Source organism: Suillus subalutaceus (assembly GCF_016647625.1).
Source record: "Suillus subalutaceus strain FC151 chromosome Unknown DFJ58scaffold_261, whole genome shotgun sequence".
In the NCBI taxonomy this organism is placed as follows: Eukaryota; Fungi; Basidiomycota; class Agaricomycetes; order Boletales; family Suillaceae; genus Suillus; species Suillus subalutaceus.
In genome coordinates, this window is record NW_024540510.1 from 1 (window position 1) to 22,749 (window position 22,749).

General features: G+C 47.2%; 7 protein-coding genes across 7 annotated transcripts; 5 read left to right on the forward strand and 2 right to left on the reverse strand.

Moving 5' to 3' along the window:
* Positions 1-322: 322 nt before the first annotated feature.
* On the forward strand, positions 323-3,928 carry DFJ58DRAFT_918147 (uncharacterized protein; the record flags this gene model as incomplete). Its single annotated transcript, XM_041395579.1, has 12 exons — positions 323-633; positions 685-807; positions 1,048-1,159; positions 1,251-1,635; positions 1,684-1,823; positions 1,867-2,064; positions 2,095-2,521; positions 2,577-2,826; positions 2,879-2,918; positions 3,014-3,262; positions 3,309-3,605; positions 3,653-3,928. The coding sequence occupies 12 exons, from the start codon at positions 323-325 to the stop codon at positions 3,926-3,928; spliced, it is 2,808 nt and encodes a 935-aa protein (XP_041235827.1).
* Positions 3,929-4,706: 778 nt separating this feature from the next.
* On the reverse strand, positions 4,707-6,279 carry DFJ58DRAFT_847978 (uncharacterized protein; the record flags this gene model as incomplete). The annotated part of the gene is made up of 6 exons (XM_041393551.1): positions 4,707-4,860; positions 4,982-5,089; positions 5,152-5,519; positions 5,611-5,797; positions 5,833-6,007; positions 6,066-6,279. The coding sequence occupies 6 exons, from the start codon at positions 6,277-6,279 to the stop codon at positions 4,707-4,709; spliced, it is 1,206 nt and encodes a 401-aa protein (XP_041235828.1).
* Positions 6,280-7,836: 1,557 nt separating this feature from the next.
* DFJ58DRAFT_671076 (uncharacterized protein) lies at positions 7,837-8,317 on the forward strand (the record flags this gene model as incomplete). Its single annotated transcript, XM_041382921.1, has 2 exons — positions 7,837-8,220; positions 8,276-8,317. Coding segments are annotated over 2 exons (426 nt in total), but the record flags the coding sequence as incomplete, so codon positions are not given.
* Positions 8,318-9,906: 1,589 nt separating this feature from the next.
* On the forward strand, positions 9,907-10,498 carry DFJ58DRAFT_736309 (uncharacterized protein; the record flags this gene model as incomplete). Its single annotated transcript, XM_041386779.1, has 2 exons — positions 9,907-10,181; positions 10,231-10,498. The coding sequence occupies 2 exons, from the start codon at positions 9,907-9,909 to the stop codon at positions 10,496-10,498; spliced, it is 543 nt and encodes a 180-aa protein (XP_041235830.1).
* A 973-nt stretch (positions 10,499-11,471) lies between these two features.
* DFJ58DRAFT_671079 (uncharacterized protein) lies at positions 11,472-11,898 on the forward strand (the record flags this gene model as incomplete). The annotated part of the gene is made up of 2 exons (XM_041382922.1): positions 11,472-11,741; positions 11,782-11,898. Coding segments are annotated over 2 exons (387 nt in total), but the record flags the coding sequence as incomplete, so codon positions are not given.
* Positions 11,899-13,009: 1,111 nt separating this feature from the next.
* On the forward strand, positions 13,010-13,696 carry DFJ58DRAFT_647488 (uncharacterized protein; the record flags this gene model as incomplete). Its single annotated transcript, XM_041381452.1, has 1 exon — positions 13,010-13,696. A coding segment is annotated over one exon (687 nt), but the record flags the coding sequence as incomplete, so codon positions are not given.
* Positions 13,697-21,226: 7,530 nt separating this feature from the next.
* On the reverse strand, positions 21,227-22,248 carry DFJ58DRAFT_235025 (uncharacterized protein). The gene is made up of 4 exons (XM_041379382.1): positions 22,065-22,248; positions 21,776-22,007; positions 21,664-21,718; positions 21,227-21,608 (listed from the first exon to the last, which is right to left on the reverse strand). The coding sequence occupies exons 1-4, from the start codon at positions 22,204-22,206 to the stop codon at positions 21,405-21,407; spliced, it is 633 nt and encodes a 210-aa protein (XP_041235833.1). The 5' UTR covers positions 22,207-22,248; the 3' UTR covers positions 21,227-21,404.
* Positions 22,249-22,749: the final 501 nt, after the last annotated feature.

Sequence of the window (22,749 nt, forward strand, 5' to 3'; positions counted from 1 at the left end):
ATACACCTCGGTCATGAGGGCAAACAATGTCCGGTACTTACGGATAGGTGGGACTTGTTCGAAGAAGACGAACCGGAAGACCAGCTTGAGCCTGAAGATCTACCATCTGTGTCGGGACCCGAGTTCCAGCCGAAGGAAAACACCATGGTCATCATTGACAAGTCCGGAGTTCATCGCCTCCGGGTTCGATGCTGCGATTGTCCAAATGCCATGAGTCCAGACCTTCAAATGTTTCGACATGGATTTTTCCCCGCTTCATTTAACAAGCCGAAGACTTTATTCACCTTCAGGGTTCTCGATGATTTTCTATGGACAACCTTGAATGTGGGACCTCGGCGATGAACTATTACAGCAAGCTCCGGCGAATGACCTCGAGGATGTTTCCACACCTTGTACCGGTAATGCCATGTCTCTCTCATCTAAAGGACATTATATTGACAAGGCATGGGGCAAGGACCGATACCGAGAGCTCATGAGAGTCGCCCGACAGTGGAGGCAGTTGAAGACGATGAAATGGCATGGCTTCGGCCATTGTTCCGACAGCCCGAATGCAGGAGATCTCGCATTATTTTGCCCGGCATGTCCTCAGCCTGGGATTAATGTGTCCTTCTCAGGGGATGAATCACTTGATGAGTGAGTCTTCCTCGATACCGAAGTCACCTCAGCGATAATAACAACTCCAAGGTGGAAATACACCCGGTCATTTGTTATGGATGGAAATTTCAAAGCTGAACACCTGCATCCCATGAACGCCATTGATGAAGTTTGGCTGTCAGATGGGTTGGGATTCATGGTGGGAAAGGACAGGTATAAAATGCATCTTGCAGAGGCTGCCGACACTTTAGAAAAATCAAGCTGCAACAATCACCGGGCAGTAAATCAAGCAAATGCGGCTCGGCACAAAGCTGGAATCCACGGGTATCGGGGGAGTAGCCTGTGCGAGACACGGTTGCTTTGTTCCTCACTCGATGGTAGATTTTCAGAAAGGTGAAAGGCAAGCCGACCCAGCCATTCGATATTCACGAGTTAACCATGCATCATTTGCAGACAAATGAACATGGACTATGCCCTTTGTGAGGCTGCCCGGCACAACATGGAAGGCATCACCAGGGCGGTCACCTTCTATGATATCAACTGTCAATACAACAAGCACTTTCGGGTTCGGGTGGATCGAAGCTGATTTCTCGAAATGGTTCCGGAATTGACCATCATTCCCGGAATCGGGTTTGTGGCACATCCACGGACATCAGGACAGCTGCTATGTCCGATATGCGTCGAATTTTATCGAAGGCATCGGTCGGATTGATGGAGAGATCATGGAGACCCTATGGTCACATCTCAACCTGATTTCCCCTGCTGCTCGGGGAATGTCATCCCCGCATCGAAAGGAATGTCTCGATTATCAGATGAATGATTCCAATTTCTGCAAGATGATCCGCATGAAAAGGACCCTTTGCCAAAAATACAAGCAGGCGAAGAATGGCATTGCCGAAAGTGAAAAGGCTTTCGACATACTCAATGAAGCAGCACCCGGCGATTCAAAGACAGAGTGGCTAGCCAGCGAGAGGATTGCTCAGTCTAGCAGAATAAATAATCCTGCGGCTATGGATGTATATGAGATTAATATCAAGAAGGGTTAGTTGACTTTGTCTCCATCAAAGTCTGAATTAATTTTGCATTCAGCACCGAGCAAAAAGGAGATCGAGCTTAGGCTACTAGAGGAGGGTAATGCCCGAAATGCAGCACCTGCTCGCAGGTCTGTGGCGACATGGATATCAATGGGGTTGGCGATTGAAGAGGCTCAAATTGCATTGCTCATTGAGGTCCGAAGAATTGGTAGAAGAACTACCGAGACACAGAAGTTAGACATCGCCCGGTCAACGCGATCGTCTCCAAGGCCAGATAGATGGATTCACTCGGTCTGCTATTACGCATCTTGGAGAGGGATTTGATGCAGATGAAGATCCTGAAGACTTGTACTTGGACATTCTTGATGATCTCGATGATGACTTGGCAGACTTCACCGAGACATCTGACACATGGGCAAACTCCCCTGAGCTCACTGTAATCCCATTGCCATCAAACCTCGGGTAGATCGATGCAGACACTGTATGGCAGACTGATCTCATTCCGCTGGAGATGTCTCTTCGTGAAGGGCAGGCCAATGACTTCCTTCACAACCTCCGAATTCACTTGTGCAACAAGGCGATTCTGTTTCGAACAACAGTTAGGCAAGCCAAATCCCAGGCCCTGAAAACTCGAGCTTGGTCCCAGGTGACGTCGGTGCAGCAGGAAGTGTCCCTCCATGCCAGTATATATACGAAGACGAGGAAGCAAATGATGCAACTGGAGCCAGGGCAAGACCAGGTTCAGAAATACAAACCCCTGCTTCAAGAGCAACTCAAAATCAGCACTGCCGTCGGCAATCCAAATGCCCGAGGTCAGCGAAACGAGTCCCTCGCTTGGTTCTGGTCAGTCGAAGTCGACCTTGGGGGTCCCGATCACTCATGGAATGAGGAATGTGAGTTCGGGCATGTTTGATGTGTCCCGCGCTCAGCTGACGGAGTCATCCGAAGTTTACCGAGTTCATTGGCTCCGGGCAAAGGCACTACGGGATCAATGGAAGGAAGAAATGATGTTGGTCCAATTGGAGATGGATTGGACATGTAACTTTTTTTTGTGGAAAGCAACCCAATGGGGTGACAGGATGCGCGAATCATTGGTGAAACACCTTCCAGGTCATGCATGCTACTCGGGAAGGCAATCCCAAATGTATTCATTGCTGGCACAGGATGCCCAGGCAGCATTTCAAGACCTGAAGACCGGGTTTATAGATGCTCGAGATGAATGAAATTTTTTTGCCAACGATATGAAACAGCTACTTTGACCCAAACATTTTAGTCCCGGGAATTGGCCGGGTCGACCCATGTCGGAGTTTGAATTTTTTTATCAATCAACCAGTGGCTCATATCTTGACCTCCGAACCAACTGCCATTGTCATTGTCATTTCCAGCTTCATAATCCTGCATTAACCATGTCTGTATTGCATACTCCCCCAACATCCCCTTCTAATTCTCAGACTTCCGGCAATGGGTTCCGACCCCTCACACTCACTCAGGCAGATATTGCAGCTACAATGTCAATGGCTGCATCTCGCATCCGAGCGTCCATCTCTCAATATCAGATGGAGGCTGCCCACACCCAGGAGCCTTCTGCTACTTGGATCACACACTTTAAAGCCGGGCTGCAATGGGAGATAGCTGTAAGAGGCTGATGACTGTGGTGGTCAATGCTGACATTTCCAACAGACTTTTGTGACTCCCATCCTGCAGTACTCAGCTGCAAGGAACATCATTTCGGTTGTTCTGAGCCCGGTTGCTCATATTCTTCAGTTGATTCCCGAGCTCACCTGGAACATGGTTCTGGACCACATCTTTTCATCCCACCTATGCCAGTTTCAAGACGTTGCAGATCTGGGGGATCCCTCCCACATTGTATCCACCTATGGTACTCCATGGTGGACCGGATCAACTGCCATCCCGAACGAATTATGGCCATGGGATCAGGTATTTGCTAATTGTGTCTGTCACTACCAGCATTGGCTAGTAAGACTTTTACAGAATTTCCTTGAGTGATGACTAATCCTTTCTAGTCTGGTGTTGAGGATGAACGTCTTGTTGTTCCCGAGCAGGTGGATGAAAGCTCGCTTGCAACGCTGAAGGCACTGAGGTGGATGAGGGAACGCCTCCTGACAGTGATTGAGGATCAACAAGCTGGCATCCGTGAAAAGATGGCAGAGATTCAGATGTACACCACCGTCCTAACCAATGAGAAGGCTGTGGAAGGTCGCTATCGAGTGGGGACAATGAGCTTGACAGTACAAACCATCAGGCTCGGGGAACAATTGCACCCAAGGGGACCAGAGTAGTTCTAGTCCTTCAGTTCAGAATGTTGAAGTCTAAATTCTGTACATGATGAAATAAGTACTGAAAATTACATACTGACTTTCGAATATCTGACCTATTGCTATATGCTGAGTCCTGCATACCAAATATCGAGTATCGAGATCCAGATATCTTGAGTCCCAAATATTGAGTCTCAAACATAGAGTCCCGGATATCCAGTCCTGAAGCCCAAGATTCGAGACGAGACTTGAAACTCGAACATTGCTATGAGTTGCGAGTTTTGAGTCCCCACCGAGTCCTGACAATCGAATCCCACAGCCCAACCATCGAGTCCCAACCATCGAGTCCCGACAATCGAGTCTTGAAACCCGAGTCCTGACAATCAACTCCCGAAGCCCGAGATTTGAGTGCCGACCATCGAGTATCGAGTCCCCAATATCGAGACCCAAAACCCAAGAAGCCCGAAGCCCGAGATTCGACACGAAACAAATCAAAACTCAAAACAACATGACACTTTCTTGAATCACCGAGTACCGAAACCCGAGTACCGGGTACCAAGTCTTGAAACCCGAATCCGCACTATCGAGTCCCGACTACCGAGTCTTGAAACCCGAGTCCTGACAATTGACTCCCGAAGCCTGAGATGTGAGTGCCGACCATCGAGTATCGAGTCCCTATTATCAAGTCCCTATTATCGAGACCCGAAACACAAAGCCCGAAGCCCGAGATTCGACACTCGAAACAAATCGAAACAAAACTCAAAACATGACACTCATCAATTTTGGGAGTTGTTTTCTTGAATCACCGAGTACCAGGTACTGTGTACCGAACCCCGAAACCCGGTACTCGGTAGTCGGTGAAATCAAATATCGAGTCCCGACTATCAAGTACCGGGTACCGTGTACCGAAACCCGAAACCCGGTACTCAGTAGTCGGTGAAATGTGTACAACATCACTATGGAATATACTCGAATATCAAGTCCCAACTATCAAGACCCGAAACCCGAATGTTGAGTATGGAGTGCCTGACATCTAGTATCATGTATTTGAAGGTGGGTACTAACACGGGTAACTACCTTTCTACTTCTTCCAATCCAACCTTGCCCATCCACACGACAGAATCCCAGCATAAACATGAACAGCATCCCTCATATACCATGCCCAGGCAATCCGATCCCCTTCCACTGCATGAACCGTGTGTCTGACAATCCTTCCCGAAAATGCAATCATGCACCCCAGATCGTACCTTAACTCCAGCTGCAGGTTTGGCATACTCATCCGAGCATTATAATAATTCCCCACGCTAGTGAGAATATCGAAGCATTCGGAAATTGATGAGGGGTCTCGATGATTCGGGGTTTCCCGATTGCATATGACGGTGAGGCTGTTAAACACCGTTGCCCAGTACTGGAGAGTCTCTGACATCTTCGGCAGTTCCTTGCTTCGTGCCTTTTCTCCGAGGCTCGCAAAGGCTTGCAACCCTGCCCAGTACTGCTCAGGATGCATCACCCTGAGTGCCGCTGTGGCAATGGCTGCTGGCCTCGCAATGGCTTTGAGGATGTTCTCGGAGGATGGTCCCTTCAATGATGCAGATACCTCTGGATCGGACTGATTCTATGGGATTGGTGAGTTTAACTACCAAGATCGCCATCTCATCAGATCCTACCTCGTGCCCCTGCTGAAATCATGCCAGAGATAAATTAACGCATCCGGGAGTTAGGACATCATTTTCCGAGCTTGGTGTGAACCACTGTTGATTAGTCCGCCAAATCCCATCAAGCTTTATGCTTTGTTCGAGCATGGGAGCTAGCAAATCCGAGGCCACCCAAATTTCATTCTGTACGTACCATTTGATGTTCAATATCCATCCAGTCACAATATATATAACACACCTGGGTGGCATCAGGTCAAGGTGTCTGGGAGGTACCATGCAATGATGGCACCGGATGCATCAAGAATTGTCGCGGGTATGTCGATCAACTTTGTGCCCTCATGGCCAGGAGGACACCTCTCGAGCAACTTTTCCTCTCTCTCTTCATTACACCCCGTGTCCTTTGGGGAGATCAATTTGCTATATCTTGCAATATCGATTTGCATCTGAACTGTGATGAAGCAATTTGACTGATAAAACGAATTTTCCGAATCTGCAGGAAGACTCACTGGGATTTTTATATGCCTTTATGAGCCGATCAACCAATCGATCACAAGCCATCACCAGATCAGTGTCTAGGTTTGGAGAAGGTATAACTGGGTCTCCTCCTGTCTTCTCTGCATTGAATTTCTGTTCCGTATAATCACATGCCACATGAGTGACAGTCAGGGCCCAAGTGCGCAAGAGGGTTATTTCATCATCGGAAGTGGAAGAAACATCCATGATTGAATTGATCTTGTGAGATCAGAAGCTGAATCCTGAATGTCCGCACTTTGGTGTTAAAGGGGGTGGAGATTGAGAGGATCAGATAAGGGAGCCTTGGATGATCTGAGCTTTCAAAGATCTATTATCTCTTATCATCTATTGCTCGATGAAATACCACATGATTGGAAGTCTGTTGGATGTCAGATACTCGTTTGTCGAGACCCGGGCCTCGGATCTCGGTACACTTCACTCGATTTTGATACCCGGGACACCATAGTTGGAACTTGTCTCGAATCTCAGGTCTTGGGTCTCGGGCGTCGGGTCTCGGGTCTCGATGGTCGGGACTCGATATACGGGACTCGTTGGTTGGGACTCAATACTCGATTGTCGGGATTCAATGGTCAGGTGTCGGGTTTCATGACTCGGTAGTTGGGACTCAATAGTCGGGACTCGATGGTCGATTTTCGGGATTCGATAGTTGGGGCTCAGATATTGGTACACTTCACTCAATTTTCGGTGGTTGGAACTTGGCATTTGGCATTTGGTAGGCTTGGATGATGTTGGCTTTCAAAGATCTATGATCATCCATTGCTCAATGAAATACCAGATGATTGGAAGTGTGCTGGACATCACATATTCGTTTGTCAAGACCCGGGTCTCGGAACTCGGTACACTTTGCTCGAGTTTCCACTTCACCCCTTTGCAAAGCTCCGTGCCATACCACATCATTAGATGACTTCGAATAATCACCTCCTTTGATTTGGATGATATACAACTAGCTGAGCTCCATCATGTCTACAATTATCATTCTCCTGGGCCCACCCGTCTATCTTATATACCCCCATGTCGGCCTACCCATCTATGCAATATATGTCTCCCGTCGGCCCACCTGTATATAATACATCTTTTACCGCTCCCTCGGCCTACCCGTCTACAAAATAATATTAATTCGTCGGCTCACCCGTCTAATATGATATATATCTGGGCCCACCTGTCTATGTGATAACAAGCACCCTTGATATACCCGGCTATTTGATACATATCTACCTTGGTACACCCATCTACATAATATCCAACTACCTCGGCCGATCTGTCTATTGAAAATTCATGTCCATCGGCCCACCCATCTACTTTACATATTCCCCACCTAGGCCCACCCGTCTCCATCGGGAATAATAACACTCCCGGCCCATCCGTCACAGTCGAGGATATATCTACCCTCGGCCCATGGTCCGCTGGCCCGTATCATACGGGATATTATGCATGTCCGTCCACTCGTATAATACGGAGATATGTTACTGCAATATGTGAGATTAAAGTAAAGAACTACATAGTACAAAGCGAGTTTATATAGCAAAAGACAGTGGCTTTAGGGCTGGCATGACGAAGTCAGAATGAGTCAAAGATAAGAGCGAGTTAAAGATAACAAGAATAGATCACCTAGCGACGGCATGACGCGATCGTGGCATAATACAACTGATAATAAGAGAAGTCTAGCGACGGCTTAAGATAGCGATCGTGACGTAATACAAGGTAAGAGGAGAAAATGAATAGGGGCGTACTTGATTGTAACAAGAGCCACACAACAGAAACGTCTTAACTCTGCTTAGTATGTGCAGAAGCTGGCATGCCCTGGCAAAGCTGCGCATGCATACCAATGAGACACTTAACCTCCTTGATGTTGCAACCGCTACCCTGGGAAAGCAGCTTCGCCATTTCCAGAAAATTACCTGCTTGGCTTTCAAGACTCACGAACTGAAGCGGGAAGCAGAGCGTCGCCAGCGCCAGAAGTTAAGGAACCTAGTTGGCAGCAGAGAGGCAGTGGCGACTGAGTCAACGCCTCACACAGTTTGGCGACCAAAGACATTTAATCTACAAACCTACAAGCTCCACGCCCTGGGTGATTATTCCACTGCTATACGTAACTTTGGCACGACTGACTCATACAGCACTGAGCTGGTGAGTGAAAACATCAGCCTATTATATCCTCCATCAATTTCTCGTGCAATGATAGGGAGAGCTAGAACACTGCACCTCAAAGGCAAGGTATCGTTGAATGGACTGAAAAGAATTTGTGGAACAGATAACGAGGATCAAGCAATGCGAAGCTCGCATACTCAGCATCCGTGACAAGCAGCTACCACAGGGTGCGATGGTGGAGGAGGAAGAAGAAGTTGCCACCTCACCTGAGGCTCATTTCCATGTTGGAAAATCTCAGAATTATCCCGAGAACATTCCACTGTTCCTCCAAAGGCACATGGGGGATCCTGCTGTCAAAGTGAGCGCTGCATAGTAATTATGTCAACTTGAATGCAAGGCGGTGCTAATTCTGAGTGACAGGACTTTTTACCTAAGCTTCAGTGCTTTCACCTCCCTAAGATCAAGGAGGTCTTAACCAGGGAGGGCGCCCTGCATACTGACGCTTCTGCCAGCACTACGGTCCCAGGAGCTACCCCGGTATGCTCAGACTGGGAAGGACGTGTTTTTATCAAGGCCGATCGCATGTATAGGCACAACTTGATGCGGCTTAACTACACCATGTATGACATCTGCCAAGTGCAGGACATCATAAATCCATCGACTTCTCATTGCAACGTCATGCTCTTGGGCCAAGCCGGTGTAGAGACTCGCATTTCTGTGGGCTCATATGGGCTCATTTTACGAATTCTGACAACTGGCATTTCATGGCACAACTCGCACCATCATCCATATGACTTCCACCAAGTCTTCAGTCAACTCTGCATATCATGCACACCACTTCCTGCGAAATGCGCCATAGGCGCGCTACTTTCCCGCACTATGCGCAGCATTCCCATGCGCGCACCTTGCGCGCTTTCTCGTGCTTAAGCGCACTGCGTCGCGCATCATCCAGGAGCATCCATCCACTGTCCAACCAGTCCCTTGGTATGTCCCTGTTCGTTATCTGACTATATTTGGCATATTACACTTCTTATTCATTATGCACCCTTACTTTACATCACCTTACCTCACTTACATACTTAGAGTGCTCCCTATTCGGCTCCAAGCCCTGGGAGAGCGCTTAGGTAGAACTTACATACTTTGATGTTCGTTTTACACCCCACTTTACCGCCTTAGCTTCTGACCACCATCTTCTTACCACCATGTTACTTGGTAGTTAGCCTCATGCAATGCATCCATTGTCATCATAGGCCCTAGCAGCAGTCTCTAGCTAGTGGCAACATCAGTATCAGTCTTCAGTCACCTTTCTCGTCCTATCATCGTCATCAGTCGTCTCTCATCAGTCTCAGTTCACGTCCTTTTCACTTGTGCACAGCTTGCACTACCTTCCCATGCTTCGCGCTCCTTCGCACTTCTCTTTCCTGCGCGTGCCTTCAGCGCGTTTCTCGCACTTTTACCGCCTTTCATTAGGATTGATCAGCATCATTCTGTGGATCCTTGCTTTCCTTGCTTCCCCTTTAGGATCGAATGCTCTTGCATTCTGCAAGTGTAGCAGCTAGGCAGAGCCAAGACTCACTTATACTGGTTGAGCACTTCTCTTATATGTGCCTGCCAGGTTGTGATCGCCACACCGGGGAGGATTCAACTGCCCATGAAGGTCATCCTTACCTTTATGCTTGCGTACTTGGCATCTATCATGTCAATGCCACTTATGTTGGCCCCAGCATGGTTGGTTACCACTCACATCGAATCAACTTCTTGTGGGTGAGATGGTACCAATACCTTGACATCGGATGCCCCAGTAGGCAAGCGCCTTTAGATCGTGTCTACTTCCCACCTACCGCAGAGCCAGACTCATTTGGGTTTGTTGACCCTGATGATGTCCTTAGGTGCTGCCACATCATTCCATGCTTTTCCCAAGGCCTGCAGCACTTGGATGGTAGGGGCATCTCACACTGTGCTCAGGATAAGTTGGACTGGAAGTCCTATTACATTAACCGGTGTGTCCAACATCACTACTAACGGAGCTCCCCTGACTTGGTGGCTTAGTTTTGTAGACCAGGATGCCTTTATGCGGTATCAATGGGGGTTGGAAGTTGGGCACACCTATGCTCATGCCACCATGCGGCGTCAAGAAGATGAACCAACGGTTATGCAGGACTTTGAGGACCTTGAAGAAGGGGGTTATGGCTCAGGTTGTGGCATGTCCAACTCAGGCAGTAACTCAGAGTCGGAAGAGTCAGACTCTGACTGGGGCTCTGCTTCAGATGGAGGTTGTGGTAGCGATAGCAACCAGTCCCTTGACTATGAGAATTAGGTTGGTTGATGCAGATAGGTGCCTCTGGTACAATGGTACAAGGGTTTGTCTTTCAAATTTCAACACTTGGTTCCATGCTCCTGGTTCTTGTCATGACTCGGTTGGGCGTTTACATAATGTGTGCTAGTTGAAATAAGATCCTTCTGTTAATCTTTATTATTATACAGTCTGAACGACAGTAGACACATAAGTTGTACTATGTACGATCGAGTACCACCGTCACGACCGGCACCTGCTAAACTTCATTCGCCCTGCCACACCACTCCGAGATCGACCAGCCTAGCTACACCACTTGAGTATATGCCAGGCTGGTCACGAGCCTATTATCAACCAACTTTCAGCTGCTAAGGTTCCCAAGTTGTGACATAGTAATAGTAGGATGGTCATCATGAGGTTTTGGAAAACCGGAAGAATCCACTTGCACTAATAATATGTAACACTTATCGATGACTCGGATTGAACTTTGACGTTCAAGTTGCAGTAGTGCTCACTGGCAGGCTAGCGCTGCATAGTGACAACCACCAGTCTTTGTGCAAGATCACAGACTGGTGCTGTCTCTGGTACAGAGGTACATTGTTCAAGTTGGTTGCTCCAAATTCAAACAGCCATACCTTATCATGACCTGTCCAACAGATCCATTAAGAGTCATCAATCATGACGGCTATTAGGGTACAAAAAATGTCAAACTTGAAAAACTCTCGCCACATAAGTGCTGACTTTAAGAAAGCTGACTGAAAATGCAGTACAACAGCCGATTTTACCTTCTGAATACTCATCATGTCCTCTTGTCCTAAAGTTGGCTAGCATCTACACACCTTTAACAATTCGACTTTGACAATGTTAAGACTCGTTCTTCAAAGTGGCATACCTTCAACTCAGTCCCAGGAAAAGGCCGTGAGTGATTTTATACTTGCAGCAGGTGATAGCTACTGATGCTCTGGGATTGTAATACAGGAGCGCAACTGATCCGTAGGTACACTACGGATGTCATGTCGGGCGAACGATCCATGCTCTGTGCAACTTCCAAGCCCTTCTCACCAATGAAATTTTACAGATGAGGGAATTGGCACTCCTGACAAAAACTTCACCGTGGAGTATTTTATTTTCCTGCAGCGCTATGTGCACTGCATCTAATCCTGTGTATTTTCTCAGGGAACGGCTCCTCAAGTCTGTAGCAGGCCTGGAAGAGTGGTTGATGCAAGGTGGAGATGATGAGGTTGACCTCATTGCAGAGTTAGCAAGTGTCATGGTTTATATGTCCTACTTATCCCACATATCATCAGCTCACCAAAGGCACATCTGGAGCAAGAGGTGACGACACCAAAAGTCTCAAGGGCAGTGTGCTTGACTGGATCACCCCAAAGGGACACAGAATACTGATGAGCTTGCGATGTCAGTAAGTGTTTCCATCAAGGGTGATTAAACTGCTAATTCACCGCTTATGTTGCCCTGGATTGCATACTCCATCAACAGTGAGGAGTTCCTGAAGTTCCATGCTGAGCAGGAGTAGTTTGCCGCTCAGCACGTCGAGCTTTATATGTGTTACCCAAATGAGGACTCTTGTGCCAGGAGATCGCATTTGACAAGGAGAAAGCGAACTCTGTTCAATTGCAAGCTCGCCTAGATTCTGTTATGGAGCATGGCGACACATACATTGGCGATATTCAACTTGCTTTTGACCCACTTAAGGCTTCCCCCTTTCCGAACTTCTCACTTATAGGCAGTACATCATCAACCATTGCGGCGCTAGCAAGGGTGATACTTATGTTCTTACCAAGCAATTTGGCCAACATCTCATCAACAATGCAAAGGAAGTGATCGGTCGTCCTCTGGTGTACAATGACCGTGTCATTGCATAAGTGAAGTTTCCAGGATACGTGATCAGCGATCTGATTTCGTCTAGATATGATATCTCCTTCGTCGGCATGATCTTGCCTGGCGATGAGCTGAAGGTCAACATCTGCCACGTCGGCATGCGCGATGGTAACATGGTCGTCAAGGTCGAAATGTTGAACCAGCGTGAAGAGAATATCCTCGAGGGAACTGCAGAGGTTGTGCAGGCTACCACCATCTACGCCTTCACCGGCCAGGGCTCACAGGAGCCTAGCATGGGAATGGATTTGTACAACAGCTCCTCCACTGCTCGCGCAGTCTGGGAAGGAGTTGATGCACACTTGCTTGCCATGTATGGCTTCTCCATCATTGAGATTGTCAAGGACAACCCGAAGGAGAAAACCATCCACTTTGGTGGTATCAAGGGTCAGGTAATCCGCCAGAGGTACATGGACATGACCTACGACACCATGGACATGGCATTGTTAAAACTTATCCCCTCTTTGTCGACATTGACATTTGTACCCCAAAATATACCTTCAGCCACCCCAGTGGTCTCCTTTTTGCTACTCAATTCGCACAGATTGCGCTAGTCGTGACCAAGAAAGCTGCATTCGAAGATATGCACGCTAAGGGCTTCATCCAGAAGAACTGCACGTTTGCTGGACTCCTGTAGAGTCAACACCTGCCCTTGCAGCTCCTGCTGCTGCACCGACGCCTGTCGTAGCTTCACCTTCGGCTGGTCCCGCTGCCTCCATTGAGGATGCCCCCATCAAGGCCAACGATATCCTCATGTTCATCATTGCACAGAAGCTCGAGAAGAAGATTGAGGAGGTTCCTGTGAGCAAGACCATTAAAGATCTCGTTGGCAGCAAGTTGACTCTTCAGAACAAGATTCTCAGCGATTTGCAACTTGAATTCTCATCTGCACCTGAGAAGGGTGATGAGCTGCCTTTGGAAGAGCTCAGTTCTGCTCTCAGCGTCGGCCATTCCGGTGCTCTCGGCAAGTACACTTCGGGCTTGGTGTCCCACTTGATCAGTGGCAAGATGCCTGGTGGCTTCAACTCATCTGCCATCAATGTGCACTTGGCAAAGACTTGGGGACTGGGATCATCACACGCTGACAGCATCCTTCTACTCGGAACCACGATGAAACCTGCCAAACATCTCTCTTCAGAGGCTGAGGGCAAGGTGTGGCTTGATACTGTTGTCACCATCCACGCTCAGCGTTCTGGGATCTCTCTCTCCAGTGGAGGTGCTGGAGGTGCCGGCGGTAGTTCCGGAAGTGGTGCAACCATCAACAGCGAGGGGTTCCTGAAGTTCTGTGCTGAACAGGAGCAGTTTGCCACTCAGCACGTTGAGCTTGCTCAGTTGCAGAGGGAGATGCATGCTCTCGAGGCTGATGGTAGGGATGTACACGAGGAATACATCTCATCCTGTGCTACTGATATTGAAAAAGAAGCTCACAGCAAATCTCATCACCTGTCCAATGGATTGAAACCCAGGACTTGTTTTACACTCAGTATCACTTCGAACGTTTCATCGAGCTTGGTCTTTCACCTACACTTATTCATGTGAACAACAGTTGTCATCTATGTTCGAACGGTCCCTCCTTAGATTCTAACTCGCGATCCCCAACAGCTTTTTGCTTCCCTGAGCTCTCGCCACACATCCTCTAAATACTTCAGTGTCTCTTGCAGTTCTTGCTTCCACAATGTCATCAACGTGAGCCAACATTTATCCTCAATGGTAGTCTTAACAGGGACGGGTGGTACAATGGAGCGATTCTGGATGTGGTTCTGGGCCATCTCCATTGCAGTATTCCACAAACCCTGCATGATTTCATTAATTTAACCTGTATAATACGAGATGATCACTTACTATCGCAGACTTGCTAATGATAAGTGGTCCTGGCACTTGAAATATAGCGGGTAGGACCTAATTTTGATGAGTTCGGTGGCCTCAGGTAAGTGAACATGAAACACTCACGAGATCAGTGTTGTAATTGTTGTCTGCCATGGTGTACTAGGTAGTAATGAAGAGGTTGTGGTTGTGGTATTGATCTGATAGATATGGAAATCTGCGGACGTGTGAGAGCTGTATATTAAGTTCAGTGTTATTTACGTAGGCAAAAAACGCTGCAGCCTGGGATTGAACTTGAGGCTGCTACAAAGACATTCCCCAACTCAAACTTGACAAGGGCCACTGTGACCAATTGAGTTCTATCTCAATTTCTGGAGACTACAAGATGTTTTGGCCGGCAGTAGCAGATGCTGACTGGCTAGCAATAATGTTGACATGCACGGCAGCTTCTTGTCTTCATATGTGCAACCAGGTGAGCGCCCACTCACTTGTCTTTCAACACCACAACCACCGCATGAGCTATCCATAGCAGAATAGCTTGAAACATCCATCTGTCTATCCCATCTTCATCTTGCTTCGCACTCTATCAATTGACAACTTGATCGTTCCGCAACCCAAGTTCACAACTTACACGCTTTGGTTCAAATCGCTGTACGTCGTTCCTCGAGATAGGCATCACCTGGATGGTTTCTAACAGCACCCTTGAACCCAGCTAGTACTTTTAGTTGATTGATTGCATCTCACATGTTGCAACCTTTGTCAACGAGTGATGGTCAATGTTAGTACTTCTGTCTCTTATCTCTCACATGCTCTCTGACCTCTTTGACAGTCCTTCAAGGAACTTGGGCGAAGCTGTTCAAGGTCGCTGTCAAGGGTGCTCAATATAACTCCCCTGAAGAGACAAATGTCAAGCGGCTAGTAGGAACGTTCTTTTTCTCGCGCAAGCATACGAAATGTTGCATGGCTGAATATTTCTTTGCGTCGTTTGTCTACCAGTCTACTAGTTTGCCACCAATTTTCCAAGCATCCGGCAGGATGTGAATAGAGCGATCCGCAACAATCCCACTCTACTAGACTAATACATGCCTCTCTGCGACCAGATGGAGGCTATCTTTCTTAAGCCTCTCCGGTCACTTTGACTTAGATTGCGTGGATGTCCGCCTTTGTCGCCTGCTGTCGATGCCCTTGATGAATGCACATCCGAACCCGAGCTTACCAATCTAATACTTTCCCTTGCGCGGGCTCTCCATGATCCTGATTTTCCCGTAACCCACATTCTGCTCACAACTTGCTTGGAACCGCATATCAGAAAAGTCGTGCAAACCAAAGAGGCACGCAAGATACCTGTGAGAACTTCAGGGGAGGATGGCATCATCTCGTTAGATGGCACAGATGTTGATGATGATACCTGTACTGTCTTGCGGCATTCCTTCAGAGAGCTAGAAAGTCGCCATCCCGATTTCCCTCAGCCATCGATGGATGACCTTACGAAGCTGCCAAGCCGAGCGGGCAGACGTTTCATCGTGGCATCTATGATGAAGTTTTTTTATCAATGATGAAGACAATCATCCCCACAATCGATTGCAGCTGATGCTCGAGCTGATGAGCGAGCTGCTTCCAGGAATGGACGTGTACAAGTTGTACGACCATATGCTCTCCATGTTATACCAATCCCAAGCGGGCATACATGCCCTTGTCCCTCGTTGCTTCCCTCACATGTCCTCTGCCCATCTCGCAAATCTCAACACTCTTGGTCCTGTTTTGGGCAGGGGTGTGAAGACAACGCTGATACAGCTACAGTCTGTCATGGATATTCCTACAGACAGCACTCTCCCTTTGAATATCTATCACTCGTCCATTCGCAACTATGTTTTCATTCAAACTGCGGCCTCCCCCAAGTACGTGATACCATATTATCTCACACCCTACACGCATGTTCCTCTCTCCGCCTGATGAAGGCGATTCCAAAAATGCACTGTTACTGATAACTGTAATATCTCAGTCTTCCAGCTACATACCACTTGTAATCTATTTCTACGTCCTTGATGCAAGCAATGTGCCTGCTAGCCGGCTCGGCCCTAGTAGATAACTACTTTACAAAATACACTATGTTCAGAATCGTATTTGTTTGTCCCGTGCTTGTCCTGTGACATTTTGTCAAACATCATCTATGATTCGGATACCTGCGAGATAATTAAATACTTGTGTCAGAATGATAGCTGTCTTGCATATTCTTATCTCCCACCGCAATTTGGCTCATGCTTGTATATTGCCTTATTGTAGAGTAATCATACTTGCAAGATAATTGAATATTTCTGTCAGAATGGTACTGTAGAGCTACGACACTAGCTTCGTCACGTGCAGCGTGTGATTATGTCACACTCAGTGTCACTGGTTCGAATGACCATGTGACCTGTGACCACACCCAAATAGATTTGCCCGCGGGTGCTTCGCCGCTTGCAACCATCTGACATGCCGCTGCTTCGTGATTGTGTGACGTGCCAATGGATGCACTTCTTGACCATATGGCTTCCGGGGGTGAACAGGTCCATTCTGACTGCCATACCAATGCAGATGGTGGACTTTCGTGTGCAAACCACTCCAAAGTCTATGATGTGGGTGGCATTGCCACTGAAGATGTGGAAGGTGGCTCGAACAGTGTTCCGACGGTTGATTATGGGCGTGGAAAGCGTAGACGCATCACAAATTTGATGTATAATGATTTTTGGTCCCATTAGTGCACAACCTATGTTTTTCCTATGTTTTTTCCGAATGTCACAAATTAGCTTCGTCCCGCCAAAATTCATGTGACGGTCACACCAAATAGATTCGATTCGTCAAGGGCTGTGACCTGTGACAAACCTAGTGTCGTAGCTCTACAGTAGTTGTCTTGCATATTCTTATCTCCCACCGCAATTTGGCTCATGCTTGTATATTACTTTGTCATAGAACAATCATACTTAAAAGACAATGCGCATTTCTCTCAAAATTGTAGAGTTCTTGCCTGATCTTATCCCATCACACCACTTTGCTCGTGCTTGTATATTATCTTATCTTATTATATAATCAGACATAATGTGATAAAATTTTGGTCCGATTTTGCCAACTCCATCTACACAAATAATGTCCTCCCCGATTTCCTGATGGGCGCCACTCTACTTTTGCCCCAATAATCCACTGACCTACTGTATCACCCTCGGCGTATGTGCCAGTACCTCACATTGGGTACACTCCGACATGTAGTGCCGTTCTACTTATGAGGACACAAACTGACGTGCAACATTTTAAACATTGCATCTAACCTCGAAGCCACACACAGGCAATCTCCATCTCATGCGTGTTCCAGTACCACTGATCAAATTATCTCAACCTACCATCCGTCAACGCGTCAGCCTGATCTCCCAAGAAATGATCCGTGATTTTCCCGACCCAGATTGCTCCTTAAGGCCTCATCTCCGGTAACTCGAGGACAGTACTCATCACTCTTCCTCAACTCGCCATTATCTCTATCGGCGTCTATCATTTTTCCATACACTTTCATCCCATGAGTTTAGTCAAGTGTGTCCTTGCCTGTCATGCCTTGACTCGCCTGTGCTTCCTTGCGCGTCGCACGACAATCACCTCGAGGACAATTCATGATCCAGGAGAATAACCATGGGGTATGTGGAGCGCCACATCATCCAGACCATCCGCTAAGTCCCAATCAAATTGAGTTACTCATCTTCTCCTCATCGCGAGCGGTTTGATGATTAACAACATCATAGCAGCTACAAGTGACGTGGTTGCGCTTTGTTGGTGTACAGTCGCCAGCCGAGTCATAACCACATCATCTTCTGGCCCTTCGATGCATCATCCGTGAGCAGAAAACCTATCAAAATCGACCTCGTCGACATGAACCGTCAACTTTGAAGTATCCGATATTCGAGTCGGTATCAGATGAGTTCAGATTGATTTCTCGTGCGTACCCCAGACATTCACTCTGCCAGTTTCCTCCTCCCTTCTACTAGGAGATCCCATGATTATTAAACACGCTGCTGCTCGAGACTCAGGTGTCTGGCCAGGTGTTCTGCACCGCTCAAAGCAATGCAGCGGAGGTATGTACGACCCATTTGTTCCCGCTGTAATGTCAGTATACTTCGGGCATGCCACAGGTATACGTTGTTTCTCGGCTGGGGCTCACGGTTGTAGTTATGCTATGAGTCAAGTACATTTGAAGCACATCAATGGTATTATGGTCATGTCCGACATGGCCGAAGTTCATCACATCAGCTGTGTTAGTGAAGCCCTGAACCCACTAACTTGCTCGCTTCCGCCATCACATTTTGGTACTCTTGTGGACTCGATAGTACATCTTTGTGTGCCGGCGTCCCACCATTCCGCAACGGGATATTGTCAGCGGCTGTGATGATGGAAATGAATGCTAATTCTTGATCGAGGCTATGTTTTCACCCAGTGTGACACACAGGAAAGAGCGTCTTTTTGATGAGCGCAATCTTGGTGCTAACTGAATATGAGAATGCACACCGGGAGTGAGCTGCCGAAACCAGGATGTTTATCTTTTGCACTGCTTCCTTCAGATACTTGGCAGGAACGGATATACTTAATCCCATTGATGATGGTCATCTTGGCCATACAAGTGCTAGATGGTTGTATATCTAGCCCGAACTCCCTCGTCGCACGTCCAACAAGTTCCCCGCTGCCTCACATCCATTCTCTAACAGTACTACTATGACCCTAGTCTCAGACGATCCTAGTTACTGGCCCTCAATCAATTCATATCGTGTTACCAGTTATTTTGTAGGTTCGTGGAGAGCAGTTGGGGATTGTCGCTGCTGCTGACGTCTCGACCCAACCTTGATTGTGGTTTTGCAGTTGCCGCCGCTGTTGTAGTGACGTATGATTGGGGTGAGCATGATAATGTTAAAGAATCGCTAATATCTTACAACTATTTTCAGCACTTACATTCGGACAAGAGGTATTGGTATCATGCTGTAACTGTAGCCATCTCACTAAGAATGATGTTAGGTCGAACTGATCTGGGTGAGCGGAATTCCACAGCAGAGGAACAAAATTGATTTGTGACAGAGGCAACGTTGGTCACTTATGACCGTTCTACATCTAATCGTATGTAGCTTGCATTACAGCTGTGGTTTGCAACTTGTGCTGACACTTGAAAATATCCTAGGTGCGCTATCTTGGAATGTTGTATACTACATATGTTCGCAAGGCTCAGCACTGTTGGTTGTTGTACTGATGAACCATATCTCACAATCAGTTTGCACATACTCAGTATGTCTTCTCCCATTCACGATCTTTGCCTCTTCTGACTGCAGTATACAGGTAGTGTTCCGACAATCTTGTTGACAGACGCAGTGAGCCTTCTGCACTGATGCCTGCTCTTCCCTCTAATGACTGCCACAGATGTGAGTCTGTTTGGAGTGTGCTACCCGAGGCTGATCACTGACTGGATTCCTCAGGTAGGATTGTGTACGTCATATGGGATTGGATGAATGTTATGGTGATTCCAATACTGGGGGGTGAGCTTTGCAGTTGCAAGATCTCAGTGAGATTTGACTTGACTGAAAAATCTTGCAAGTCATCATGATTGCCCGGTTGCATGCCATGTATCAACGATCCAGAAAGATCCTGATATTTCTCGTCGTCACCTTCCTGTCTGCCATCATCTTCAGCGGAGTGGTCTCCGTAATGACAACATTGCATACTTCATGGGGTACGCTTAATTGTGGATGAAAAAAATGTGCATGAAGTTCATTGATGTATACCAGAGGAACTCATCCTCTCTGACACCTATCAATGCACGACTGCCTATGCAGGAGATACCCTGCTTCTGAATTCCGTTACTTGGATACTCGGCACTGTGTGGGAGGTCTTCGTACTGTGTCTAGCAGTCTGGGTTGCTGTATAACACTTCAGCGAACTGCGACAACGTCCAACAGGAGGAGTTATGGGGGACTGTTTCAGGGTGTTGATGAAAACTCACATGTTGTACTTTGCGAGGTGAGCTCCAATTTTGAATATGTTTCTCTTTTTCCGCTGAAGGATCGGACGTGCTAGCTTTCTAGTTGTTTCTTGTTGCCGCCTCATTAGTTTCTTGTCACCAACAAACTTATTTGTATGCCAGTTTTTCACTGACCTTTGTATGCGACCACGGTTCATCATTTTCTATAGAACCAATCATCCCCAGGTACTCAGATGTATGAGGGGTTTCTTCAAATTTTCCCGGTCGTGCAGATGTTTGTGTTGGGACCACGCCTGATCCTTGGCATTCGAGAATATCACGCTAACCTCGTGACCAACTCCGACGCAGCAACCTGCATGACGTCAATCGCTTTCCAGGAGCGCGTGCGTATATCGACTGGTAATGGCGTGTAGCACGGGAGATGCTCGATGAAGTTTTTAGTGCTCTGCAGGGAGTGGTTTTCTAAGTTTGGTGTGTTGTACTTATTTAGTTATCTATATCTGGTGCGTGCGGCGCATGTAGGTACATATAAGCTAGTTTATGTCAAATCGGGAATTGAACGTTCAAATTGATTTCTCCTCTACAACCGGGCCGACAAGCCCCAATACCTGCAGTTCGGCGTGTTCCCGTATATACCAACACCAATGTCATTTACTCCTCTGTCCAAAGTACTCCAATACGTGGGACCTGCTCCACAAGCACAATCGTCTGCACATATATAAGTTCGTTTGAATTGTCTGCACCGCACATTTCTCGCCATTTCCCCTCGTTAACCCAATTTCGAATGTGGTTGATGGCCCCTGCAGTACTGGATCCGCTTGGGAATCAGATCAACGAGCCACGGTCCTGCTATGTAGAGGTACTCTGTGCATAGGAGCAACTAGGATGCACAAGGGTGCTGAAAGGGTCGACAGGCGCCACATCAGTGGTCGGGTACTTCTCTGAGGTTTTGGAAACAGCCATCTTTCAGCGATGGCATCAGGAACGATCAGACTTCCACCAGCCGGGACGATCTTGACAGCACTACTGAGATCGAGTGCGTGAACCTCAGCGTTTTGGAAAGATCTCTACTCATAGTTCGCCAAAAGCTCTTCTATGACCTATATGTACTTCGCAACTTACATAAATATGTACCACGACAAAACCTGGAAAAAATAAAAACAAATTCTCCTGCTGCCTGCACAGTACTACCCGCCCATCGCAAATCAATCATATCGAGCATCTCCTGCACTACACACTACTGCTGGTTGACACATGCACGTGCTCCTGAAAAGCAATTGAAGTCATAACGGATGCTGTATCAGAGTTGGCCACGAGTTCAGCGTGATATTCTCGAACACCGAGGATCAGGCGTGGTCCTAGCACAAACAGCTGCATGACCTGGAATATCTGAAGGAGACCGACATAAATCTGAGTGTCTAGGGAATATGCGTCCTATAGAAATGATGGATCATGGTCGCATGTAGAGGTCTATGACGGATCGACATACCCCTGAGAGCGTTGGAGAGAATAAACCGATCCGGAAACAAGAGATGGCCAAAAAACTAGCACATGCAGAACTTCAGCGGAACAAGATAACCACATTTACATTATGAGCTCACCTCGCAAAGTAACTAACGTGAGTTTGCATCAATACTGTGAAACAATCCCCAATAATGCCTCCTGTTGAGTGTCGTCGCAGTTCACGGAAGTGTTTTACAGCAATCCACACCGCGAGACACAGTGCAACGACCTCCCATACAGTTCCAAGTATCCAAGTTATGGAAGCCAGAAATATGAAATATCCTGCATCGTCAATAATGCACTGATAGGTACCGGAAAGAACGAATTCCTCTGACATCGTCGATGAGACTGATGCACTTAAACATTTCATACATAACTAAGGCTTACCCCCTGAAATATGTATCATCGTTATTACGGTCATCACTGCATTGGCGATTGTGATGGCCAGAAAGATGACAACGAGAAATATCAGCACCATTCTCGATCGCTGATACATGGCATGTAACCGAGAGATTATGATGACTTGCATGATGTTTCAGTCAAGTCAATATCACGGAGACGTATAGCTCACCGCCTAGTATTACTATCCTATTCCAGCATAGCGTACCTAGGATAGTCAGCAAAATTTGGACTTGCTAAGCTTAAATATTGAAAGACAAGGTACATACACCGAGATAGAGAAAGGTCATCAAGGACCAGCGTTGTCTCTGCCGTGAACAAGTTGTATTTTCACGTCGTTCTTTTGATGTGGAAGTCCGCTCACCCAGATCAGTTCAACCCATAACACAATTCTAAGCGAGTTGGCTGCCCCAGTAATGGATCGACGTACTTCTTGTCCAAACGTAAGCACTGAGAATACCATAAGGATATCAGTGGTCATTTCATACTTAGTCTTGCTCACCCCAATCGTACATTACCCCGGCAGAGGCAGCGACTGTAAAACCGCAGTCAAGGTTAATCGAGTTATCAACGTCGTCATGTGGCTGAATCTCCACAAACCTACAAAATAGCTGGCAATAATGCTCGCATTGATGAGTGGCCACCAAATTGGATCATTCGAGACTATAGTCAT